Source organism: Euleptes europaea, chromosome 8 (assembly GCF_029931775.1).
Source record: "Euleptes europaea isolate rEulEur1 chromosome 8, rEulEur1.hap1, whole genome shotgun sequence".
Taxonomy (NCBI): Eukaryota; Metazoa; Chordata; class Lepidosauria; order Squamata; family Sphaerodactylidae; genus Euleptes; species Euleptes europaea.
In genome coordinates this window covers 27,265,398-27,289,844 of record NC_079319.1, presented here as the reverse complement: position 1 = coordinate 27,289,844, position 24,447 = coordinate 27,265,398, and the positions used below count along the sequence as shown (strand labels likewise).

Below are 24,447 nucleotides of genomic sequence, written 5' to 3'. Positions count from 1 at the left end.
TCGTGATCTGTCCACATGGGAGGCACCACATTTAGTTGTTGTGCGTGTTATCTTTCCATTAGGTATATTTGCAGTATGCAGTTCAGTGGGAATGGAATGCTTTTTAATAAGAGGTGTGTGGTGCTCTGTGGGGCAGCTGTTTTCTGAAAATAAAAGGATGTTGTTCTTAAATCAGGGGCAGCAGTTCTGGATGTTGCTGGGCTAAGAGATTGTTCGTACAAGTCAAAGGAAGCTTCTGATGAGAACATGAGCGTGGAAGCTGCCGACAGGGAAGCTGCCACCTCCAGCAGGCCCTGCACGCCTCCTCAGACCTCCTGGTTTGAGTTCCTGCTTGAGGAATCTCTGCTAGAGAAACATCTGAAAAAGGTTTCCCCTGGTTAGTACCATCATGATCTAAACTGCATTCTTTACCTCTATGAACAGGTTGCAGAGGACCGCACTTCTCAATTGGATGGTTTTCTACTAGGCTTCTCTGGATTTGTGCAGCTTGCCTTTTGTTGTAGCATAGTGAATTTATGTTGTGTGATGAAACGGGAGTGTAGTGCCGTCTTGAAGACTAGTGAAGTATAAGGTGCTACTGCACTCATTTATTTTTGCTGTTACAAATACTGCTGTGGTTATTTTAATGTTACATGCTGTATCACAGTTCTGTAAGGCTGAAATCTTGTGCACTGTTAACCACCGTCAGTTCTGCTGATATCAGTGGGATTGAGAAGGGTCACATCATGCCATGTATGCTTTAAATGCAAATTTTCAGAATATCTGTTTAAAAATGTTTCGCATGGTGCTGCCTTTACCCAAATAGGGTCCACATACATTTATTTGAAAAGGCATGCATCAATCATTGCTCACTAGGAGCTGATGATTGGCAGGACTGCAGTTTAGTTCACTCTGTTAGGATTTCTTTCAAGCAAAAGTCGTAGTGATGCATGAACTTGGAAAGGTTGCTGTTGACTTTAGGTTTTGGCCCATGATTCCATTTTGCTGATGGAAGGGTCTTGCCCCTGCAGAACCTGCCTCATGTGCAGGTGGAAGTCATAGAATCCCAGGCTGTTGTCTCATTCCTTTGCATATTTTCTGAATTCAAAACATTATTTCAAGGCGTATCTTTTTTCTGCTTAATAGATCCATCACCTGTTCAGCTGATTGTTCAGTTTTTGGAGCAGGCGTCCAAACCTCTGGTGAACGAGCAGAATCAGGTTCAGCCTCCACCTGATAACAAGAGAAACCGTATTTTAAAACTGCTTGCTCTGAAAGTAGCTGCACATTTAAAGTGGGATTTGGATGTGCTGGAGAAAAGGTATTGATGACCCGCCTGGTTAATGTTCTTGTGATTATCAACACAGACAGTATGTGGTTGCTGGGGTTTTTAAAGCCAGTTGTCCCCTAAATCAGTACTTTAAAGGAGCACAAGCATCTACAGATCTTGTCGAAGGCTTTCACGGTCAGAGTTCATTGGTTCCTGTAGGTTATCCGTGGTATGTTAATATGGAACCATTGTATCCTTGGATTTCATACATTAACAGATCACTTCAGGATACAATGGTTCCATATTAACATACCACACCCTCATTAGCACATTATCTTGATACTTACAGGGCAATGATTGGCACATTACCTTTGATACTTTTTGCAGGACAATGATTCAGCTCAAACCCAACCCCTTTCTGACTATATATTACTCTTCCTACACACTTGACACTGAGAGACACTGTCCTTCAGTGTTACTCCTCTGAAGATGCCTGCCACAGCTGCTGGCGAAACGTCAGGAAAGAAAATACCAAGACCACGGTCACACAGCCCGGATAACCTACAAGAACCAATCTACAGATCTGTTTGTAAGGCCCTATAATGATCATTAGTCATCGGCAGTCACTGATAGCTCTTGTTAGAGGATCAGAGCTGCTTTTTCCAAGAAAGGTCTGTAGCAAAACCAAGTCTTTAATTCTAATTAATTCCAAGCTCACTAGTTAAACGATCCTCTGTGTGACATGAACATAAATTGCTTTTTATTTTAGCTTGTCGGTCCCTGTATTGAACATGCTACTGAATGAACTGCTGTGTGTTAGCAAAGTACCTCCAGGAACCAAACACGTAGATGTGGACCTAGCCAGTTTACCTCCAACTACTGCAATGGCTATATTGCTCTACAACAGATGGTGAGACCTGAATTGCTTTTGGTATCATTACTGTAGTTCAGGTATGGAGAGAAATGTTAAATTAATCTTCATGGAGAGAAATGTTAAATTAATCTTCATTAATTACACAGTTTAAACCAAATTGGGTTATCTCTCTTGGGTTCCAAAATGTTCCATTTGGCAAGCAGTTGTTTCATGATTAAACCATTATCATCCACTACACGTGTTTATTTATATGCAGATCCCTGACTTTAATGTTATTTTGTGATATTGCATTATTATCTTGCTCTACCTCTTAGGAACTTAAAGCGACACACACAAATCACCTTTTCTCCATTTCACCCTCACAACATCCCTGTGAGGTATGCTAGGCTGTGACTGAGCGTGACTGACTGGAGTCACTCAGTGGGCTTCAGGGTAGTGGTTTAAACCCTGTTGCTGATCCAGTCTCTAACCACCATGCTGGTATTCAGGAATATTGTGTTAGGGGTTTTTGAATTTAAAGCAACTCTGACTGCTATCCAGTGCAGATTTAAACACATGTCTGTCTCATAGAAATGAGATAGAGCAGAGGCTGCTATGCCTTACCACCTCAGCATTCATCTGCATTAAAAGGAAAAGCTTCATATACTGAATTTCTTCTTGTCAAGCAAACATTTAAGGTATCGACACATTGCCAGGGTGGGAAAAAAGCTGGTAGTTTTGCATGTGAATCTTTAGAAGAACTGTTGGGGCTTTTAGATACTAAGGGAGGGTTCTGGCTATGTCCCACTTCGATTCATAGCACAGATTTCTGTTTAAAAATAACCGGGAAAAGCTGCCTTAAGATCAGGCTGTTAACATGATAAAGGTCTGTGCTAATCCTTTTTCCTTCTTTTTTTTTTTAATAGGGCTATTAGGACCATAGTCAAAAGTAGTTTTCCTCTTAAGCGAGTGAAGCCTGGTCCACCTCAGTTAAATGTGTAAGTTTTCTGATACAGTGCTAGCCAAATAACCTTAATATAACTTCCCATAAGGTGTGTTGATGTTTTGTAATCAGTAATATTTAGAATAAACATTATAGTACATTCAAATATGATTAATCAATTAAAATTCTACTGTATATTTAGAAAAAATGGTGGTGTGTTCTAGTGGATTTTTAAAGTGTAGCCCATATAATTGAAAGTGTTGTATCTGAAAATAGTTCTGGTCCTACCACAGCTAGTTCTGTTTAGACAAGACTGTTACAGTAACTATAATTCCAAATTATGAATGTACTTCATTTATTCTGTTCCTTTCTTCCCAGTGGGGTCTCAAAGTAGCTTACCTCATTCTTCTGTCCTCCATTTTATCACCACAACAACCCTGTGAGGGAGGCTGAGGGAGAATGACTGGCCCAAGGTCACTCAGCAAGCTTCTATGACCGAGTGGGGATTTGAGCATGAGTCTCCCAGATACTAGTCCAACAATCAAACTGCTATATCATACCAGCTCTTATCAGTTCCTGAAATGGATTAAAAATAATTAGGAACCTGAAATGTTACAGATTGTTGGTGTCTTATATTTCAATTTAAGTTATTGGTAATCATATACAAAGCCCTTCATGGCCTTGGCCCCTCTTGTCTGCGAGACCGTCTCTCTTGCCCTGTGCTCTGCCCTGCTAGCTTCACTCATGTCAGCAGGGCCACCAATGGGTGCCAACCCACAATTGGGCAAAATAAACAGCTGCCCGCATACATTCTTTCTCTGTTGTGGCTTCCCTCCTTATTGGAACAGCCTGCTGGAGGAGATCAGGAAGGCTCCCGCATTCCTGGCTTTCTGCAAACCTATGCAAAACTGAATTATTCAAGAGGGCTTTGTGGCACAGGTAATAGGGTTACACTGTACAAAATGGTTCACAAACTTGGATAAATTATTAGGGACTGTGGTCTATACTGCTGTGTATCACTTACAGTAAGTAGGATTCTATTATGCAATATTTGCACCACTAACAGAGCAATCCTGAAGGGGGGGTAGTGAGGGGATGGCCGGGGGCAGCGAGGCTGCGCTGCCTCCTGAGTGGCTTCCAGTGGCACGGTAGCAATGTAAAAATTAAAAAATACCCAAGCCCTGGGAAACCGCTCAGTTGGATTTCACAGGGCTTCCTTGCTTGCCTTTTTGATGGTGCAAGTCTACGCCGGCTAAAGGGGGAGTCAGCCCCGCCCCTGGGAATGCCCCCTTTGGCAAGGTTCAAGCCCTTGCGCCAGGGAAACACTGCTGCAGCAGCAGTGCCAGCACCGGAGCATGGTGCTGCTGTGCTGCTCCCCGGTGCTGGTGTAAGAGGCCCTGTGCCAGCAGTGCCAGTTTAGCCAGCATTGAGTCACTGTGTGTAATCCACTTTGAGTCCTTGTGAGAAAAGGTAAAGGTTAAGGTCCCCTGTGCAAGCACCGGGTCATTCTTGCCCCATGGGGTGATGTCACATCCCGACGTTTCCAAGGCAGACTTTGTTTGCGGGGTGGTTTGCCAGTGCCTTCCCCAGTCATCTTCCCTTTACCCCAGCAAGCTGGGTACTCATTTTACTGACCTCGGAAGGATGGAAGGCTAAGTCAACCCTGAACCAGCTACCTGAAACCAACTTCCGTCGGGATCGAACTCAGGTCCTGAGCAGAGCTTTTGACTGCAGCTTAACACTCTGCGCCACAGGGCTTCTCCTTGTGAGAAAGGCAGACTATAAATAATGTAAATAAATAAAAGTATAGTATTTTAGACTTCAGAAATACATTTAACGTTACTCTGACTGGAAAGCTCAGAACTGCTTTTGTTTCTTGGTTTAGGATGAATCAGATTCAGCAGGAAAAAGAAGTCACAGAAAATATTTTGAAAGTGGTAAGTGCCTTTTTTGTTGCTTGCCATGGCTGTGACAGGAGGCATAGTTCCTCAACATCATGAGAAATGTGTCCAGTCACTATGTCACTTCTTTCTGCCTCTGTTTTTGTGACTTGGTTGTTTGTACCACGTCCACCATATAGCTGGATAACTCCAACAAGTCCACAAGTCTTTTTGCTTTGGGGGTGCACATGGAAGACAGAGGAAGTTTTTGAAAGCAGCACGCACACCCCACTCTGTTGTTAGCAGTCTAATGGTCAAAAGATGCAGTTCCTTAAAAATACATCTTCTTTTCCTTTAAAATGCTAATAAAGCTGGGAGCCTACTTTTGAATAGCAGAAGAAGAGTTGGTTTTTATATGCCGACTTTCTCTACCACTTAAGGGAGACTCAGACCGGCTTACAATTACCTTCCCTTCCCTCCCCACAACTGATACCCTGTGAGGTGGGTGGGGCTGAGAGAATGTGTCTTGCCCAAGGTCACCCAGCTGGCTTTGTGTGTAGGAGTGAGGAAACAAACCCAGTTCAGCAGATTATCCTCTGCCACTCATGTGGAGGAGTGGAGAATCAAACCCGGTTCTCCAGATCAGACTCCACCACTCCAAACCACCGCTCTTAACCACTACACCACACTGAATAGAGGTTTTAAGCCCCTTCTCGCTTCCTTGCACAGCTGGGAATAATTGCATATACACATTTTTGAATATGTGTTTGTGAATAATACATGTTTGTATACATTTGTTTGGTTATTACAGCTAAAAGAACAGGCCGCTGATTCCATTTTGGTGCTAGAAGGAGCGCTCAAATTAAATAAAGATCTTTACATTCACACGATAAGAACACTAGATTTACTAGCCATGGAGCCTGGAATGGTGAATGGAGAAACAGAGAGCTCTACAGTGGGATTCAGCATCAGTACTGAGGAAATGCAGTGCCAGGTAGGCCAACTGCTTTAACTGAAAGCATCGCCACACAAACCTTACTGATTAGAGACCTGGTACATGTCGTTTTGTATCGTGGTGTCGCATGTGGCTTCTTGGCCTTTTGTGCAGGCAGCCTCGCAGATCCCCTAGCCAGGGTCCTGTTCAAGCCTGAACTGACCCTAGAAGCTAAAATGGCTAAACTGAGGTTATCGTATTTTGGTCACATTATGAGAAGACAAGGGTCACTGGAAAAGACCATCATGCTAGGAAAAGTTGAGGGCAGCAGGAAAAGAGGAAGACCAAACATGAGATGGATTGACTCAATAAAGAAAGCCACAGCCCTCAGTCTACAAGACCTGAGCAAGGCTGATAACCATAGGAGGTTTTGGAGGACATTAATTCATAGGGTCGCCATAAGTCAGAAGTGACTTGATGGCACTTAACAAACACAGTGTCCTGTTCCCAGTTATGGCTAAAGTTAAATATTTCCGGACAGGCAATATATTCTCTCTGCATCTTCTAACAAAAAAGTAATCCCAACTATGTGTCAACACTTTTCCACCATATTTTTTTAAAAATCTTAAAAGATGGGTAGATAGCAACATTCTGTTCACCATAATATTAACCCTGTCTCAGGGTTTATGCCAATAAAGGTTGATTGGAAGAATATTAACCCGCTTTAATATTATTTCAGGTCTGTTATGATCTAGGAGCCATCTACTTTCAGCAGGGTTCCACAAATTCAGCTTTATATGGAAATGCCAGAGAGAAATTTTTTAGAACAAAGGAACTGCTGTCAAAGGTGGGTCGTCCTGTGGTAACTTACAACAGATCTGTTGAAGTGTATTCTGAATTATAAAAAGATTCTAATTAATAATGCAATGAGCTTTACAGATAATACTGTGCTTCCAGTACTAGTCTGTGTTGAGTTGAGCTGCCTATACAATCATATTGTTTTAAACTGCAAATAAATAATCCATATTTCAAACATATTTGTATCTTCAAATGTTGCATTCATCATCACGTAGGGAGTCAGTTGGTAGCCTCTTGGCACATGCCCAGAACTTGCTGCATTGTTCGGTTTAAATTTGTTTTTGACCTTTTGTGGGGGGGGGGTGTACAAATACTACAGTTCCTGTCAATACTGTGAGAAAATCATGCTCTGGAAGATAGGGAAGAGTAATTTACCAAAAAGAGAGGCTCTGAGTAGAACTTACCTGCTGTTCGGCAGCCCATCCTTGTGGCAGCTTTATTGACCTGCTTTAAAAATATAAGGTTTGGGAGGGGGCAGAAATTGGCAGGAGGAGGATGGGAACCTGTGTATGTGAGCGCATGTACATATGTGTTTTGTAAGCTTCCCATTACTTGTTATGAAGTATCTGTCACATATTTTTGAGCATTTGACAGGGATGATTGTAAAAATGCAAGTGCTGCCAGGCAATGTTCTCCTATCATTAAGTCTAACATCAGTTTAGCTATTCTCATTGTGAAATTTGAGATCATTATAAGTCTGCAGTCCTTGAAGGAGTTTTTCTTGAGCCGTAACCTATTTTTAGTCAATATAATATACAGCATTTGCATTGAGGATGTAAAATTTGCTATTTTAACAGATTGGGTCATCGCTTCATTACACCATAGATGAGAAGAGGTTAGCTGGCTACTGTCAAGCATGTGGTGTTCTTTCACCCTCTGTTGATGATGCATCACAACCGGCAACTCCTTACAGTCGAATCCATAGCTGTTTAAGGTCTGGCAATTATCAGGTAAACTTCTGGCAAAGCAAGTGCTTGCCCATCTATGCTGTCATCTCGTCTAATGGGTCCTGCCACACCCTGTTTACCTGATGCAGTCCTGTCGTTGGATTTTCATTGATGTTAGTGAATAATCTTGATTTGTATATGATCAAAAAGCTATATTGAAATCTGGAAATCTAAAATTAGTTAATGTGTGCTTGGTAATAGTTTTCCAGTAACTGAAGAGTATTGTGTTCAGTTTTGGGCACCACAATTTAAGAAAGATGTAGACAAGTTGGAACGTGTCCAGAGGAGGGCAACAAAGATGGTGACAGGTCTGGAGACCAAGTCCTATGAGGAAAGGTTGAAGGAGCTGGGTATGTTTAGCCTGAAGAGGAGAAGACTGAGAGGGGATATGATAACCGTCTTCAAGCACTTGAAGGGCTGTCATATAGAGGATGGCGCCGAGTTGTTTTCTGTTGCCCCAGAAGGACGGACTAGAACCAATGGGTTAAAATTAAATCAGAAGAGTTTCCATCTAGTCATTAGGAAGAATTTTCTAACAGAACGGTTCCTCAGTGGAACAGGCTTCCTTGGGAGGTGGTGAGCTCTCCTTCCCTGGAGGTTTTTAAGCAGAGGCCATCTGTCAGCAATGCTGATTCTATGAACTTGAGCAGTTCATGGGAGGGGGGCATCTTGGCCATCTTCTGGGCACGGGGCGTGTGAGGGAGGTAGTTGTGAGTTTCCTGTATTGTGCTGGGGGTTGGACTAGATGACCCTGGTGGTCCCTTCCAACTCTACGATTCTATGGTTAAGCCTCAGAGATTTTTCTGACTCCTAAAACAGTGATAGCTTTCTTTTCTGATAAACTCTTTTGATATTTCTCTTTGTGTAACATGTGTATTTCTTAAGAAGAGAGAGCTTATTATGCTGTAGTTATTCTGTCAACACTGCGGTGAAAAGTGCAACCAGGTCACAGGCAACTTACGGCGACCCAATAGGGTTGTCAAGGCAAAAAACACCGATGGCTTCTCATTGCCTGCCTCTGTGTAGTAACCCTGGACTTCCTTGGTGGTCTTATTTTATGAGGATTCCTACGTAGAAAGATAGTGATATGCAAGGCTACGCCAGTGAGTTCTGTTACTGAGTGGAGATTTTAAGCTGAGTTTCCCACCTCCATGCCTTAACACTCTTTACTAGAATAATTTTTGTGCTAAAAGAGATGCACCTTTTCTTGTGCTTGGGTTTCAGGAACTAGTGAAGATTTTCCTTGAAGACAACCTGACACCCAGTTTACCTGTTCAATTCAGGCAATCAGTGCTAAGGGAGCTTTTCCAGAAGGCTCAGCAAGGGTGAGAGGCTATTTATTTATTAATTATATTTAGTTACACAATTTATATCCTGCCTTTCTGATCGTACAAGGGCTTCTAACAATTGAAAAGATACAGGATAAAATGACATTGTAAAACCATTATAATAAAAACATATCTCATTGGAACAACTTTAGAAAGAGTTTAAAAACCATTAGAACACATACTAAACAGTTACAATATATACAAAACATAAAAACATCGGTTAGGAAGGAGGCATCATTGAGGGAAAGCCAAATGAGACAAAACAGTCTTAACCCGCTGGCAGAATACAGCAACAGAAGGGGGACAGACGAATCTCCCTGGGGAGAGAGTTCCAGAGCTTTGGTGCCATGACAGAGAAGGCCCCCTCCCAGATTGCCAACTGCCTGTTCTCAGAAGGTGGAGGCACTTAAAGCAGGGCCTCTGAAGATGATCGTAACGGTCGGGCAGGTTCATAAGGGAACTTGAATGAGAGAACCAGTCAGAAGCTGCGAAGACTAGAGTTTGAATTGATTCAATAACTCGGTGTTCTGCCTTTTTATTAGTATGCTCAGGGCAGCTAAGAAATCATAGTTGCATCAGTATAAAAATAGAAACCTGCTGGTTGGCCCTTCCTCCTTTAGTCTGTAGGCAACTGATACTGTCAGTTGGTTGCAGTAAGGATGACGGATGGAGGCCCTCATTTGTGCCCTGGTGGTTGGTCTCCTGTTTGCAAATAGTGGGGATGGAAAATGCCTTTTCAGGTTTATGTCCACAGCACAAAAACTTTGCTTCTTAAAACCAACCAACCCTAAGATTCTTGGGTACCTGATGGATCAGGTAGTTTGTATATGACCTGGCAGCAGCCATGTGATCTGTTGGTAATCTGGGGTATAGCTTTGTACCAAACCTTTTAATGTTCTTTCTGTTCCTAAAAAGCTGTAAAAACCTTGCTTTTATGTTTATTTAGGGATGATGCCCTGAATGAAATATGTTTCAAAGTGTGTGCTTGTAATAGTGTTTGTGATGTAATGGAAGGCCGGCCAGTTGGTGTCCAGTTTAACCAGCTATTTCTGAAGCCCACTAAAGAAAAAATAGACTTCCTCCTTGAGGTAAGGAACCGTTCCCTCTGTCTTAGCATAGCTCCTTAAACTTCCTTAAGTTGCATTTTAATGAATTGCCCACATACAACTGGAGATGCTGGGGATTGAACCTGGGACATTCTGCATGCCAAGCAGAGGCTGTACCACTGAGCCATGACCCCTCTTTTTCCCCTCTCTCTTCCCCCCTGCCCCCATTATCTTGGTCATTTTTACTGCTTGTTTCCCACATTTTATAGGGAAGTTATTAATAAAAAAAGTTTCTTTCAAAGAAGAGGTTGTTCTGCTGTAGGCAGCAGGCAGAAGAAAGGATGTCAATTTGCCTGAGGCTGAATGCATGTTTGTGTTTATAGGGGGAAAGCTGTATTGGTTATACACTAAGTACAAGGTTATTCAACATTTTTAATTTCCAGGTATGTTCAAAGTCAATAAACGTAGAAAGTGCTTCAGAATCTTCAAAAAGGAAAATGGCGTATTTTCTGAAGTAAGTGATACTAGATTGTTTTCTCTGCTTACTTTCAATTACCCGAGAGAGTATTAGAGTTTGAGGATATTAGCTGATGTGGTCTTTATCCCTTTACACCAGGGTAACTCCTGCCAGAGTGTAAGTTCAGTAGCCTGAAGCGTGTTTTGAAGTGCAGAAGTTTCAGCCTCTTCTAGTTCCTCTCTCTCAGGGCTGTTACTAGTGTATTGCCAGAAAACTGACAATGCCTGCTCAAGACCTTTTAATTTGACAGTCTGGGATCAATCACAAGCTGCATTACAAACGATGGGCCATAGCCCATTCTGTCTGTCTTATTCAAAAGGGAATTGTAGTTAAGACCCCCCTGATACCTATAGAGCCCTGATCTAGATGGCCCACACTAGCCTGATCTCACCAGAGCTTGGAATCTAAACAGGGTCAGCCCTGGTTGGTACTTGGATGGGAGATCTCCAAGGAAGTCCAGGGTCACCGTACAGAGAAAGTCAATGGCAACCCCTCTGCTCATCTCTTGCCTTGAAAAACCTTAAAGGGGTCACCATAAATCGCCTGTGACTTGATGGCACTTTCCTCCACCACCAGTTTCTGTAGCCAGTGCTGTTGTTTCCGGTATGGCATCCCATTACTCATTCCGTTGGATCATATGTTCATTGTTAAAATCAGAAGTTCTCCCCTCCTCAAATATCACAATGCAAACTGCAAAACTAAAATTGCTATAATTTTTCTTTACCCGTAACCTTTTCTTAATGGTCTTTTGGGGACTTTCTGCAGGAAACTGTGTTTGGGTTTGGAAGACCTCCAGCTTGTCTTCATGATTTCCTCCCACGAGCTCTTCATAGCACTCTTGAAAGATGATGAACGAAAGCTGCTCATTGATCAGATGAGGAAACGGTCACCTCGCGTCAACCTAGGCACTAAGCTTATAACTTCGTTTTATGATATTCCAGGTTATTTGTTTCCTACTGTTCAGAATATTCGAAAATGTTTTTTTGTGGCGGGTGGGGGGATTCCTGGAATATGTAAAGGTATTGAACGAAGAATCAGTGAATGAATCCACAGACCGTGCTTCCACCTTATGTTTTGATGGCAGAAAGAAAAGAGAGTGAGCTGTGTATCTGACCTATCCTGGCACCATGACTTTAGGCTTAGTTGAACTTGTGGATGGGGGGCTGAGAATTGGTCACTTCATTTGTTTCTCCAGGCTGCAACTAGGGTTACCCATTTTAACTTCATTGGGATTAAACTGGAGAGGGCAGATTAGGAGTCAGACATCCTTTTTGGCATTATCTGAAATGTGGGTATGACGAGTGAATCTTGGAGAATCTTCATAAACCCATGGTACTTTCATTGTACAGCTACATACTCTTTTTTGTTGTTTATTTTATAATAAAAGGGATACAGAAGGGAAGAGGGGGAAAGTGAAGGTATCCAACATACAATTGAAAAAGCAAAAATTCAAAAGCAAAAATTCGAGCAGACTACATTACCCTGCTTTTCAACAACATTTTACAGTTGGATAATCACCCGGTTATAAAATAAAAAGGAAAAAATATTCGGGTAAATTGAACATATAATATAATCAAAAAGTAATCACCCGTTATGTCTGTCAAACATTTAATGTCTCAACAAACAAAATTATTATCTAGAACTAAAGTTAAAATTTCATTACCATTAATTACATTACATCTTTTTGTGACCCATTATGAAGAGTTGGTCAGTGTTTTCAAAGCAGTGTAACAAAACAGTATTTATTTCTTTACTTAATTTATACCCCACTTTTCTTCCCAAGGGGGGGACCTAAAGCAGCTTACATTATTCTCCTTTTTATCCTCCCAACCGCCCTGTGAGGTAGGTTAGGTTGAGAGAAGTGTGACTGGCCCAAGGTCACCCAGCAAGCTTCCTTGGCATGAGTTATAATTTGATCGGTTACAAACGTTACCATTTTTCTTCCAGCCTCAGCAAGTGTGAATATTGGTCAGCTGGAACATCAGCTTATATTGTCGGTGGACCCCTGGAGAATTCGCCAGATTTTAATTGAGCTGCATGGCATGACATCAGAACGCCAGTTCTGGACAGTTTCTAACAAGGTCCCTTATTTTCTGTTAAAATGTTAATTGTTGCTGCTGTGTTTTGTTTAAGTGCATAGTCTTTCCTGCTTCCAAAGCTCAGCATTGCTAGCAAATTGTAAAATGTAAAAAACATCCCTTAAACATCACATCACATCAGAGCCTTTAATAAACGACAAAACTCTGCTGAATGTTATAGTTTGATTTGAGATGCCAATTAAAAATAGAAAGCACACTTTAAAAAATTAATAAAATTGTGCCTCTGAGAAACTGTTCTGAGATTTCTCTTATAAATTGATTTGGAAATGCCACTAGATCTCTTCTGGTACAATTAATGACATGTATATTTGTTTTTATTAGTGGGAAGTACCACACATTTATGGCAATGTTATCCTAGGAATTAAAGACAACTTGACCAGAGACTTGGTCTACATCCTGATGGCAAAGGGTCTACATTGCAGTGCGATTAAGGTAAGAAATCCCTATAGCATTACTGTTTTTCTGATAAAAGTTTTTAGCAAAACTTTGTGTTACTATTAAAAGGTTATTGTAGAACAGTATATGCCTACCTGTCCAAAGCAGTACAGAATATTCCCTTGCTGGAGATCTGTAAGCCTGAGCTATTTGTTCCCCTGTCTGTGATGTCAGGTGTCTCAGTCTAGTGAGTGCCTGAGTCAGGCGTATGGCTGGCAACGGGGAGGGAGGGGCTGTGGCTCAGTGGTAGAGCATCTACATGGCATGCAGAAGGTCTCAGGTTCAATCTCCAGCTAAAGAGATTAGGCAAGTGGGTGATGTGAAAGACCCCTGCCTGAGACCCTGGAGAGCTGCGCCCGTCTGAGAAGACAATACTGACTTTTATGGACGAAGGGTCTGATTCAGTAGAAGGTAGCTTCATGTGTTCAAGAGCTGCCAGCTGACTGTTGCCACTGGTCTGACTGTTGCCACCGCAGGCTGCCTTGTCCAGCCTGCGGTTTTCTCCCCCTTCCCTTAAGGACTGCTGGTGTTGTGTGTACAGATTGATGTGGTGGGGCAGGGTGATCTCCACTAGGATGTGGAATTGGCCTTTATGCTGCTGCTCTTCGCAACAGCATATTAAAGGATGCTGGTTGCATTAGTCTTCATGTGGGCAGAAAGGGACACAGAAAGATGTAACACCCCAGTTGTACCACAAGACTAGCAGAGCTTTTGTACTCTAAATGAATTAGCCTTTTATGGTTCCAAAGCACCCACTCTCTTTGAATAGACTAATCTGGTTATTCTTTTGTAATCCATGCTTGTTACTGTAGCAGGAAAACGGGCATACTTTTCATTCTTAACTGATGACTATCACTTAACGGTGTGGTGTATGTTGTTACAGGATTTTGTCCATGCAAAACAGCTTTTTGCTGCTTGCCTGGAACTCGTTACCGAGTTCTCTCCAAAGCTGCGCCAGGTCATGCTGAATGAGATGCTACTTTTGGACATTTATACCCACGAAGCAGGAGCAGGGCTTTCGGGAGAACGTCCTCCCTCGGACTTGATCAGCAGAGTTCGAGGGTATTTGGAAATGAGGGTACCTGGTAAGAATGTTGGATTTAATTGCATGTCAAAAATGGTGTTGTTCTGAGTTCCTAGAAAAGTCAAAGTAATAAGGGCTTCAGGTTTTCAATGCCCACTAGCTAGCCACAACAAAATTAAGTATTAATGTTCATATTTACTGAGATGGAGAAAGCGCAGCATACGCCAACTGTCTACGTTCCATTGGCAGACGGTTGCAATCTTGCAAGAAGATTCTAGAGTTTCTCAAAATTCATCAAATGAACCTCCCTAAGTCACTTTCAAGATCCAGTGTGGTTTAGTGGTTCAGGTGTCAGACTAGAACCCGGGGCCATTTTTGCATGGTAATTAGCAGCGCGTTCCAGGCTGAATTGCCCCTCATATTTTTTAATGTTGCACGCTGAGCTGTAATTCTAGAAGTAACTGCGAAGCCGGGGCATACTTGCTTCGCATTACTAAAGAGCCCACTTAATGCAATCTTTGGAGTTTGGCCCGAAGAATCGCCCTCAAGGAACAATGCAAAACAACAGAGGCGTGTTAGCTATTCATATGCTAATGGATTATGCAAACAGGAACAAAGGAGAAGGCGAGTGAGGGAGTAAAACTTCTTTTGCGTCGGGACTGTGAAAAGGTATTTTTAAAGTCGCATTTTAAAGAAGAGCTTTGAGCGAGCATCAAAATTGACCATGCAAAAATGGCCTAAGAGACCCAGGTTCAAATCCCCACTCATGCCATGGAAGCTTGCAGGGTGACCTTGGGCCATTCGCACCCTCTCAGCCCTGACCCTGGCTAGTATTTGGATGGGAGACCTCCAAGGAATACCAGGGGTGTGACACGGGGGCAGGCAATTGCAAACCACCTCCAAAGGTCTCTTCCCTTGAAAACCCTTTGGGGTCGCCATAGGTCAGCTGTGACTTGACAGCAAAAAAAAGTCACTCTCAATTCATTGTCCCAAAGAAAATGGTGCTGGTTTGTGACTGGTGCGAACCTGGTTAATTACAAGGTTTTCATGCTGTCTTCCTCATCCCCTTTCCAAAACAAGATGTTGCAGATGCTTGCATTAGAATCCAACAAATGTTACTATCCATGTTTGATTATAGGGTTGGGTCTGTAGCCATGTAGATTTTGAGACATGATGATAGAAATGAATATAGCAACGAGAGCATTCCAGGTGATCCCCGTTTTTGCATTAGGTCCTTCTCTCTCTCTCTCTTGCTAGGTTGGCTAATATTCAGAGGGCACCAGATAAGAGGTTGTATCTTGTAGAGGGGTTTGTGTGTGGGGGGGGGATTTGGAGTGGAGTCCTGTGTCTTTAAAACCTCCAGTCAGGTTCTTCAATACCAGAATTGAAGCTAGTCATAGGAAATCACTCCAATAGTAATTTCCAGTCAGTGGAAGACTCATTTCCAGGTGTAACTTCCTTACGCTATTTCTGATTGGGATGGTGATCATTTCAGATGGTAACTTGGCCAGTTCTGTCTTCACCTCCTTGGTATTTTGCTACTTTCAGTTGTATGTGCATGTAAGTTGGGAGAAGGAAATAGGGGCATCGCTGGAGAGAGAGCCGTACTTGCTGTGTTTTTTTTTCGCAATCAGAATTGGGAGGGGAAGTATCAGTCAGAGCTAACTATAACCCAGAGATGTCACTGGATTGTCAGGGTGCATCGAACTTTACCATTGCAGTGCTGTATTGTAGTTTATACCTGATCCTGGGTCATGAAAGTTGGTATGTAATGATAGATTAAAATGTGTCAATGTTTGATCAGTTGCTTTCTTACTATTATTTTTTAAGACATTCCCCTTCGGCAAGTTGTAGCAGAGGAGTGTGTTGCCATTCTGTTAAACTGGAGGGAGAATGAGTACTTAACTATGCAAGTTCCTCTCCCGCTGGTCCAGAACAATCCTTATGTAAAGGTAAAGCATTTTTTTAATGCAAGATACTTTGAAGTCTCATAATCTTCCAATATTAATCTCACTTATTTTCTCCCCTTCATTTTCACTCCCCCACCAAACCGTTGCATTTATTAATAAAAACTTCTCAGATGTTTTTTGCAGCTGCCTTGTATAACTTAGCATTTGATCTTATGGCATGAGTTTTTAAAATATTAAATCCTATATATGTTTTTCATCATGACATGGAGTCTGACTGCTTAGTGACCTTTTTAAAAAATGAAGGTCTGTAAACTGGATCTGTGTTACTTACCCAAAAAAAAATCACACATGGTCAGTTGAACCATAATTCAAAGAAATTGTATCGTTTGTGCGCCCAGGGAAGGCTCAAAACTTGCTTGAAGAGACAGAAGTTGCCTGAGGTGCACACTAGAATGTGCTTGAAACATTGGCCACTTCATTTTCATGGTCACTGCACATCACACATACAGGATTTCAAGCATGCGCCGAGTCTGGCTCAGAACTGAACTGCGAGCTTCCCCACCCACAACTGCTGCTCACTGTGCCGCTGGACTGGACGGAGCAACACTCATCCGCCAGTCCTTTGTTAACTGCTGCAGCAGCTGCTGCCTTCAGAAGCACCTTCTCATTGTCAGTTGCTTCAAACTGTCTGGTTTGAGTGCCACAGAATAAAGGAGGAGCGACAAAAACGGTGTGTGCTGTGTTCCTGTGGCACATTCACACTGCTTAAGAATTGTTCTGCCTGTGTGTGTGTGGGGGGACCCCATTTACAGACGGGCGTAGCCTTTGTCTTTTATGTTTGGGAGAGGTGCATCAAGTGGGCACCTGACAGCATCGCCTTATGTTTACAAAAACAAGCTGGATGTGATTGTGATATTATGCTAAAGACTCATTTGTGGGGAAAAGCTGTCCTCAGATCAAGGGGTTTTGCTGTGAACTAAGCAACCCTAGGAGTTACCCTAAAATACTGGGCTAGTAGCTAGAGGTTCTACTGCAGTATCCCCCCTCCCCCTGGTTCTAGCCACTTGTGCCTTTTTGATGACAGAAATCATTGTACATTTGAAGATTCCTTCTGCCATCTTTGTTCTGTGCTTTCTTAGTTAGGACAGCTTTTGGCTGCCACCTGCAAAGATCTTCCTGGGCCTAAGGAAAGTAGACGAGCAGCTAAAGACCTCTGGGAGGTGGTCGTACAGATCTGCAGCGTATCCAGCCAGCACAAACGAGGGAATGATGGCAGGGTGAGCTTAATAAAGCAGAGAGAATCAACTCTGGGCATTATGTACAGGTAAGGTTTTCTGTTTTAGAGTGTGTGTGCGTGTATACACGTACATGCTCTAAAGAGGGTATATTCTAAATAAGTATCTGGTAAACATTGGCCAGCACTTGGAGTAGCTACAATATTACTCAACTCCAAAATTGGTTTGTCTAATTATTAGTATGGTAGTTGGAGATTGGAAGAAGCTAAAGTTTCCCTTCTCTTAGCAGACTCCTTTCAGGAGATAACCACTCAAGTAGCCAAATTTTGCCTCCAGTCTAGTGGAATTCATAAATGGCTGATTGAAAACCTTTCCCCATAGAAGAACTTTCCTTCTCTTCTTCAAATCATCCCTCCCAGAACCGTCAACTTTTATTATTATTCAGAGCTGATATATCAAAATAAAATTTGATTGATTGGTAGTATGGTAGTTACTGCAAGTGAGTAATGGAATACAAAGGTAATTTGGAAAAAAATTATTAGTAAACAGCACTATAGTACAGAAAGCAAGCTGTAACATATCTGGATAACAGCCATCTATGCATTATTACACAGTGGTTCTAAACTGTCTTTTTATTACTTGGTTAAGCAGTGATTCCTTATCTTTTCAGCTGCTGCTAGTATGGTTAGGTCATTTATGTGTTGTGCTTAAAACTTGTGCATCACCTCAGGGGCTTCCAGACAGAGAGTGATACATAGTTGCTTTAAATAGTTTAACAATAAATGCCTTGAACAACTGTCTTCTCTTATTTAGGAGTGAACTGCTGTCTTTTATCAAAAAATTGCGGGTGAGTCTTGCACTGAAGGTTTTGAACCAAGTTAGTACATTATAGAAAGAAAACCTATCCTTTTTCTTTCCTTAAAAAAAAAGGTTGCGTTTTCTCTAGGAAAGTCTTTTATCTGACTTTTTTTTTCCAGCCAGGGCTATAACAGCAGATTCATTCACACAAGGAAAGCGTTGCATCGTTCAATTATTCCCTTTGTTTTGATTATTTTGTTAAGTCACAGATAGTAAAATCAATATGGCCACAATCTGGAGAGCTGGCTAGTTCTGTGAGCTTACTTTTTGCAAAGAACAGTAACATCCCCCCCCCACCACACACACACACACACACAATGACTCTGCCTATCTAGCTTGCATTGCTGTATCTGCATTAGAAATTCTGGTGAGGTCTCCCATGTTAAACAGTTACTGCAAAAATTCAAGATCAGCCTTGTCGCAACTTCAAAACAAACAGATGTATTGTACCATTAGTTTTAGTGAGCGGCAGTATTAATAACATCGTATAGTCAAGAAGGTGTTTTGAAATCAAGTTTATGTAAGAGACAACATTTTATGTATAGGATTGAGAAATTCACTGAGGGGAGTGTCTTATAAAAATGGCCTCAAACTGCTTGCAAAACTAATAACAAATGACTTCTAGAGGATTATTGTGAATACAGGAACACAAGCTTGGTGTCTGCAAGGGGTTGGGGGGCTGGGCAGATAGAGTTGGAAATTCCTCTTTTTCCAGGCTCTTAGTGGCTTGAGCAGACCAATTTTTATATTTTCTTTTAAAATATTCATTTGCACTCAAATTTTGAGGGCAATGACCATGCTCAGAACGGTATAAGCCTTTTTTCTTAATGTTTTTTTTATACCTGGGGAATTCCCATGAGTATGCCAAATCTCCCCCCTACCACCACCACCTTGCTGTAGGTGGGCCCCTTTCACTGCCGTTGAGATGCTTATCCGTAGAGTTGGCTCTTACAGGAACACAAGCTGTGAGTCTGTTTGGAGCTTTGTGTAGTGGGGAGAATAAACCATTAAGAAATTTCCCATATATGCACCCAGGTTTCCTCTTCTAGGATTCTGTAAAAATGATTCTTTTTAAGGTCTAGAAAATCTGGCTTTCATGGAGATTGAGAAGAAACATTGCCTTAAATAACTCTTTCTGCTTTTCTTGTAGGAACCTTTGGTTTTGACGACAATACTATCGTTGTTTGTCAAGCTTAATAATGTCCGGGTTAGTACATCATAACTGTTTGACTTTGATGCCTGCACTCTGTGACACATTTCATACATAGTGTTTGGTTTCTCTTTCAGGAGGACATTGTGAATGATATCACTGCGGAGCACATCTCTATTTGGCCATCATCAATTCCAAAGTAAGGAAATTACTCATACATTTGAGCTTCAGCTATCATAATTGTGAAATATGTGTTTCTCCTGGTATGTGCAGATGATCCTGCGCTCCTCACTTTTAGAATGTTGGTCTTTCCTATTAGTTGTGTCTAGTTGGGTTTCAGGGGCATTCCTACAATTTAGGAATAAAATGAGAGGGGCCCATGAGGTCTCACCACCACATCCTGCTCGCTGCTGTGTGTTGGTACACCATTTTTAGTCGATATGGTAACCCAAAATGGCTCACAGACTGGCCCTCTTGGTTTTTTTTTTGCCAAATGTGTTCATACTTAGATATAATACTATTACATGCTATGGACTGCAGTCTTAAATGGAGGGAGGAGAATGACATATATGCCTTATAATTGCTATTATTATTATAATTCCTTATAATAGTAATCTAATATTTATAGAGGTCCTCTAATATTTCTAATGGATTGTTTCCAGGTTAGCATGTGCTTGGAATTGTGGGAAAGGAATTTGTGGAACATGGCAGGGGAACTCCTCACCCTCCCAGGGGCGGTCCAAGTTAATGATTGGTAGGATCATTGTTCTATGTAGTTTTAGAGCAGAATGGAGAATCTGATGTTGGATGCAGCCCTACATGTCCTCTTGGTGAGCTGTTTGTTGGCATGCTTGTGTAATGCTGTCTCTGAGTAGTCAGGGAGAGCACTTCATAATCCTGGTTGATCACGTTGGTGAGGACAATGGAAGGTTTGATGATATGGAACATTTGGGTGAATAGATGGTGCTCTTCGGGCCTGCTTAGACACCCTGTAAACAGATGCTCTTTTCAGTTTGTGGTCTTATATTCTCCCTGTTGGTGGTGGTGGGCAAAAATAAGAAGAGTAGGTTTTTATATGCTGACTTTCTCTACCACTTAAGGAAGAATCAAACCGGCTTACAATCACCTTCCTTTCCCCTCCTCACAACAGACACTCTGTGAGGTAGGTGAGGCTGAGAGACTGTGACTAGCCCAAGGTCACCCAGCTGGTTTCTTGTGTAGGAGTGGGGAAACCAACCCAGTTCACCAGACTAGCATCCACCACTCATATGGATGAGTGGGGAATCAAACCTGGTTTCCTCTTCTACCACTCCAAACCACCATTCTTAACCGCTACACCACGCTGGCTCCCAAAAATAAAGTGTGACTACTCTTCTTTTCAGTACCACAGCCTTGTTACAGCTGGGGAATAGATTTTGAATCCACATGTTTGTTTATTGGCTGATGTTACAAACATCCTTTTTTTTTTAGTTTGCAGTCAGTGGATTTTGAAGCTGTAGCTGTTACTCTCAAAGAGCTAGTCAGTTATGCACTGACTATAAACTCAAACAACCATTTCTGGTTAATAATTCAGGCTGACATTTATTTTGGTAAGTAGAATGAACCGCTTTTGGCATTTCTGTGGCTCTGTAGCTGACCCTCTTCAGACCTTTTTCTGCAGCTTAAGGACATCAATAAATGTGTGCTAGTGTGTCAGATGGGAGCAGATTTTTTTAAACGCCTGTAAAAGCCATGCTATCAGTGGGCCAGACTCCTTGTATATAAGCAAATCCTTGTCTAGGACTAAATTTTATACAAAACTGAACTGCCATCCACTCCACAGTTTCAACTGATTGTTTTGTTTTGCTGACTGTAGGGATGGGGGAATCTTCCTTAAATGATCCTTAGCCAATTTAAGCTGTTTTGGAGAGGAAGGGTAGAAAGTGAATGCAACGAAGGTATTTGTATTAACCAATATTTCTTGTTTCCTTCCAATGTAGCAACGAATCAGTACTCTGCAGCTCTTCACTACTATCTTCAGGCAGGAGCTGTGTGCTCAGATTTCTTCACGAAGATGGTACCACCTGATGTATATACTGATCAGGTAAGTCATATTCGTGTGTGGCAGTAAACAGGTTGACAGGAGTATGTTACGCTTTGCAAGCATAAAAACATGGCTCTCAGGAGCAAAGTCTGATAGGACGCTGATCAGTTGAAGTTTGATCAACTCTGCTACAATCAGGCGAGGCCCCATGTTGCTGAAGGGAAAAAAATGTGAATTGGATTTAGACTATAGTGACCTTAGTTTCCAGCTGCCTAAGTGTTTGCTTGGCTTCTCTGCTGTTCCAGGAGAAAGATGTTAAGAAAAATGTGCCTGCTGAGGCAGAGATGGTTTATTTAGAAAATGTAGATGCTGTTTCTCCAGAGACTTGGTCAAGGCCGTCCACAATTAAGGGCGTTGCATAAAGCAAACATTGAGTAGCCAAAAACAATATTAATTTTTAAAAAGTCCTTAAAAGTCTGTGGCTTGATTCCCATTTTGGATACTTTTGATCTCAGGGCACCCTATTATAAGAATTGTTGGTCCCTACTACATCTTTTAGCCTCCTGCTGACTGAAAGTAGCCACCATCCTTTGTGAAGTAGTATAGTGGGCCAGCAGGAAGAATTCATGGAACAGTCTGAAGCCCTGTGGAGTTTACCTGTCTATGTACAGAATCCAGCAGAAACTTCGTACAAACCCAGTGAGATTCTGCATGTAACAGCCAAAGAATGCAGACTTTTATGCAGCATTGCCTTTTCTAGTAACGAGTGACAAGCGTATTGTCTCAGATGACTTCTCCTTACATCTAGGTAAACCAAGGAGCCTACAGAAGAATGATGAAATCCTGATTAAACAAAGGGTTAATTCATAGTTGCTAGATATGGGCGGCTGTGTTACTTTTTTGGTAGAATCCAGGTATAATAAAGTAGCAGAGTAGTATTATTTAGGGGATATGAATTGTATCCTGAGTATTGCATGACTTATCTCCAGTGACTGGATACATTACGGAATTGCTGCTTTCTCTGTCTTTCTCTCCAGGTGATAAAACGAATGATAAAATGTTGTTCTCTGCTCAACTGCCACACGCAGGTAAGACTGTATATCTAAAACACTGGTTCCCAACCAGGGGTCCGTGGACCCCCAGGGGTCCGCGAGAGCTAAATTAAGGCCCACGAAACAAAGTTATAAACCCATAATAAATTAATATTTTCAATTAAAAGTTCTCTATTATAAAAATATATATTCAAATATTATTCTAAGCTTAATGTTTAACAGTTATGATTAAAGTTTATTTTCAAATTCTCTGAATTTTTATTTTGACCCTTGGGGTCCCTGCACCAAACAAAAAAGTCCTTGTGGTCCCTGGTCAAAAAAAGGTTGGGAACCACTGATCTAAAAGGAAAACCTACCACATAAAAATTTACCAGACCACTTATGTTGGAATGCATGTTGAACTGCATTCTTCTGCAGCATAGGAAGTTCTGGAGAAGGTGGTATTGTGGCATAGGTTGTATTTTATCAAGTCTTTCCCTTTATCCTACTAGGTAGCTATTTTATGCCAGTTCCTACGTGAAGTAGATTATAAAACTGCATTTAAGGCGCTTCAAGAGCAGAACAGGTAAACAGCATTTTTGAATAATTAAATGGTGTGATTACTTTGTACCCAGTATTTTTAATATGAAATATGATTAATTTATGCCCAATTTTCTTTTCCAGTCACGATGCTATGGACTCTTATTATGACTACATCTGGGATATTACCATCTTGGAATACTTGACATGTATCCTCTTGTAACAACAGACAAATAGGTGTTTGTACCATTGATTATTTTTTGAAAGATATTTGGATGGCCAACTACCACTAAACCAGGGGATAGAACAATCCAATCATTTTACTAGTAAAAAAATAAATGCCTTAGATACTGCACTGAAAATATGGATCACACTTGCTGAATGTGACCCATTGCTAATCACTGTCAGTGTAACCTAGCAAACTCGACATCAGACTGGCTTTTAATCTCTGCCCAGGGGAAGATGTCATGGTCATTGTGTGAAAATTATATGAAAGTGCTATCAGTAAGGTTATCAAATGCTTGCTGAGCTGTTCTATATTTCCTTAAGAGGTTTGCAGATCTTCATCATAAGCGAGGAGAAACAGACAAGAGACAAATAGCAGTAAGTCACTGTTCAGTTTCTGCTTTGCTTGTCCTTTTTGTGCAGCTACTACAACATGCTGTAACAATCTCTTAAAGCATGAACAGTTCAAAGGTTTTTTTTTAAAGTGTGAATTTGAACGTGCTTGTTACAAACGTGAATTAATTGATGGTTATGTATTTAGATTAAAGCTGTTGGCCAGACTGAGTTGAATGCCAGTAATCCAGAAGAAGTATTACAGCTTGCTGCTCAAAGGCGAAAAAAGAAATTTCTGCAAACAATGGCACAACTGTACTTCTAAAGATCTGCTGAGAGGGTGTCAGTTTCATGACATTCCAACAGTTTATTACATGTGAGACTTTCATACAATACATATTTATAAACAATACAGTGTGGTATTTTCCTATTTAAAAAACATAAATCCCTCATTTTACAAGCCTGTACAGAAGAATGCATGGTATCTTCCATAATGCATTTCAAACAGATACGAGAGAATGCAGAATACACAATCGTAAGCACCATATAAGCTCTCTGTAGTATTCGGAGCGTCCTGCTAGGATGTCTGTAACAGTTTTCTACAGTCTGCTTTCTCCCCTTGCTTTGTGGTAGCTTGTTCTCGGACAGAAATATATGCGCTTAGGAGAAAAGAGGTAGGATGTAACTATTAGAGAATAAGCCCCTCTGGAATAGTTCAGGTGTTACAAAACCACTGCTCTTCTGGCTTGTGCAAGTCCTATTGATGAATATCATCTGCTTTCCCTGGCCAAACAGTCATGTTACATCTAAACAATGGTTTTCTATTTTCCCTCCAGCCCAGGATTCTAGGCAATAGTTTAATGCTTGATTGGCACTAAGCCGTTCTGGGGGGTGGGGGGAAGGATAGAGAGATGCTTAATACCAAATCATGTCTGTGAAGGAGCAATTTTTCCAGCTAACTACAAATTCTTGCATTCCGAGCTGCATAAGGTAGAAGGAAGTTTTGTATATAAATTACTGAACTTTAGT

The 24,447-nt window shown here is 41.5% G+C and overlaps 1 protein-coding gene across 1 annotated transcript; it reads left to right on the top strand.

The window, feature by feature from the left end:
• Positions 1 to 192: 192 nt before the first annotated feature.
• On the top strand, positions 193 to 23,830 carry INTS8 (integrator complex subunit 8). Its single transcript, XM_056854467.1, has 27 exons — positions 193 to 376; positions 1,126 to 1,300; positions 2,019 to 2,159; positions 3,029 to 3,100; positions 4,931 to 4,982; positions 5,737 to 5,919; positions 6,599 to 6,706; positions 7,515 to 7,667; positions 8,889 to 8,989; positions 9,939 to 10,080; positions 10,482 to 10,552; positions 11,321 to 11,496; positions 12,503 to 12,636; positions 12,976 to 13,086; positions 13,973 to 14,174; positions 15,944 to 16,065; positions 17,163 to 17,347; positions 18,072 to 18,105; positions 19,267 to 19,323; positions 19,404 to 19,465; positions 20,737 to 20,855; positions 21,246 to 21,349; positions 22,327 to 22,377; positions 22,833 to 22,906; positions 23,005 to 23,069; positions 23,420 to 23,463; positions 23,627 to 23,830. The coding sequence occupies exons 1-27, from the start codon at positions 247 to 249 to the stop codon at positions 23,741 to 23,743; spliced, it is 2,985 nt and encodes a 994-aa protein (XP_056710445.1). The 5' UTR covers positions 193 to 246; the 3' UTR covers positions 23,744 to 23,830.
• Positions 23,831 to 24,447: the final 617 nt, after the last annotated feature.

Coding starts and splice junctions, on each gene's coding strand:
- INTS8 (XM_056854467.1), top strand. CDS start 247: ATGAGCGTGGAAGCTGCCGACAGGGAAGCTGCCACCTCCAGCAGGCCC. Junction 1,301..2,018: donor TTGGATGTGCTGGAGAAAAG/GTATTGATGACC, acceptor TTTTTATTTTAG/CTTGTCGGTCCCTGTATTGA. Junction 10,553..11,320: donor AAAATGGCGTATTTTCTGAA/GTAAGTGATACT, acceptor GACTTTCTGCAG/GAAACTGTGTTTGGGTTTGG.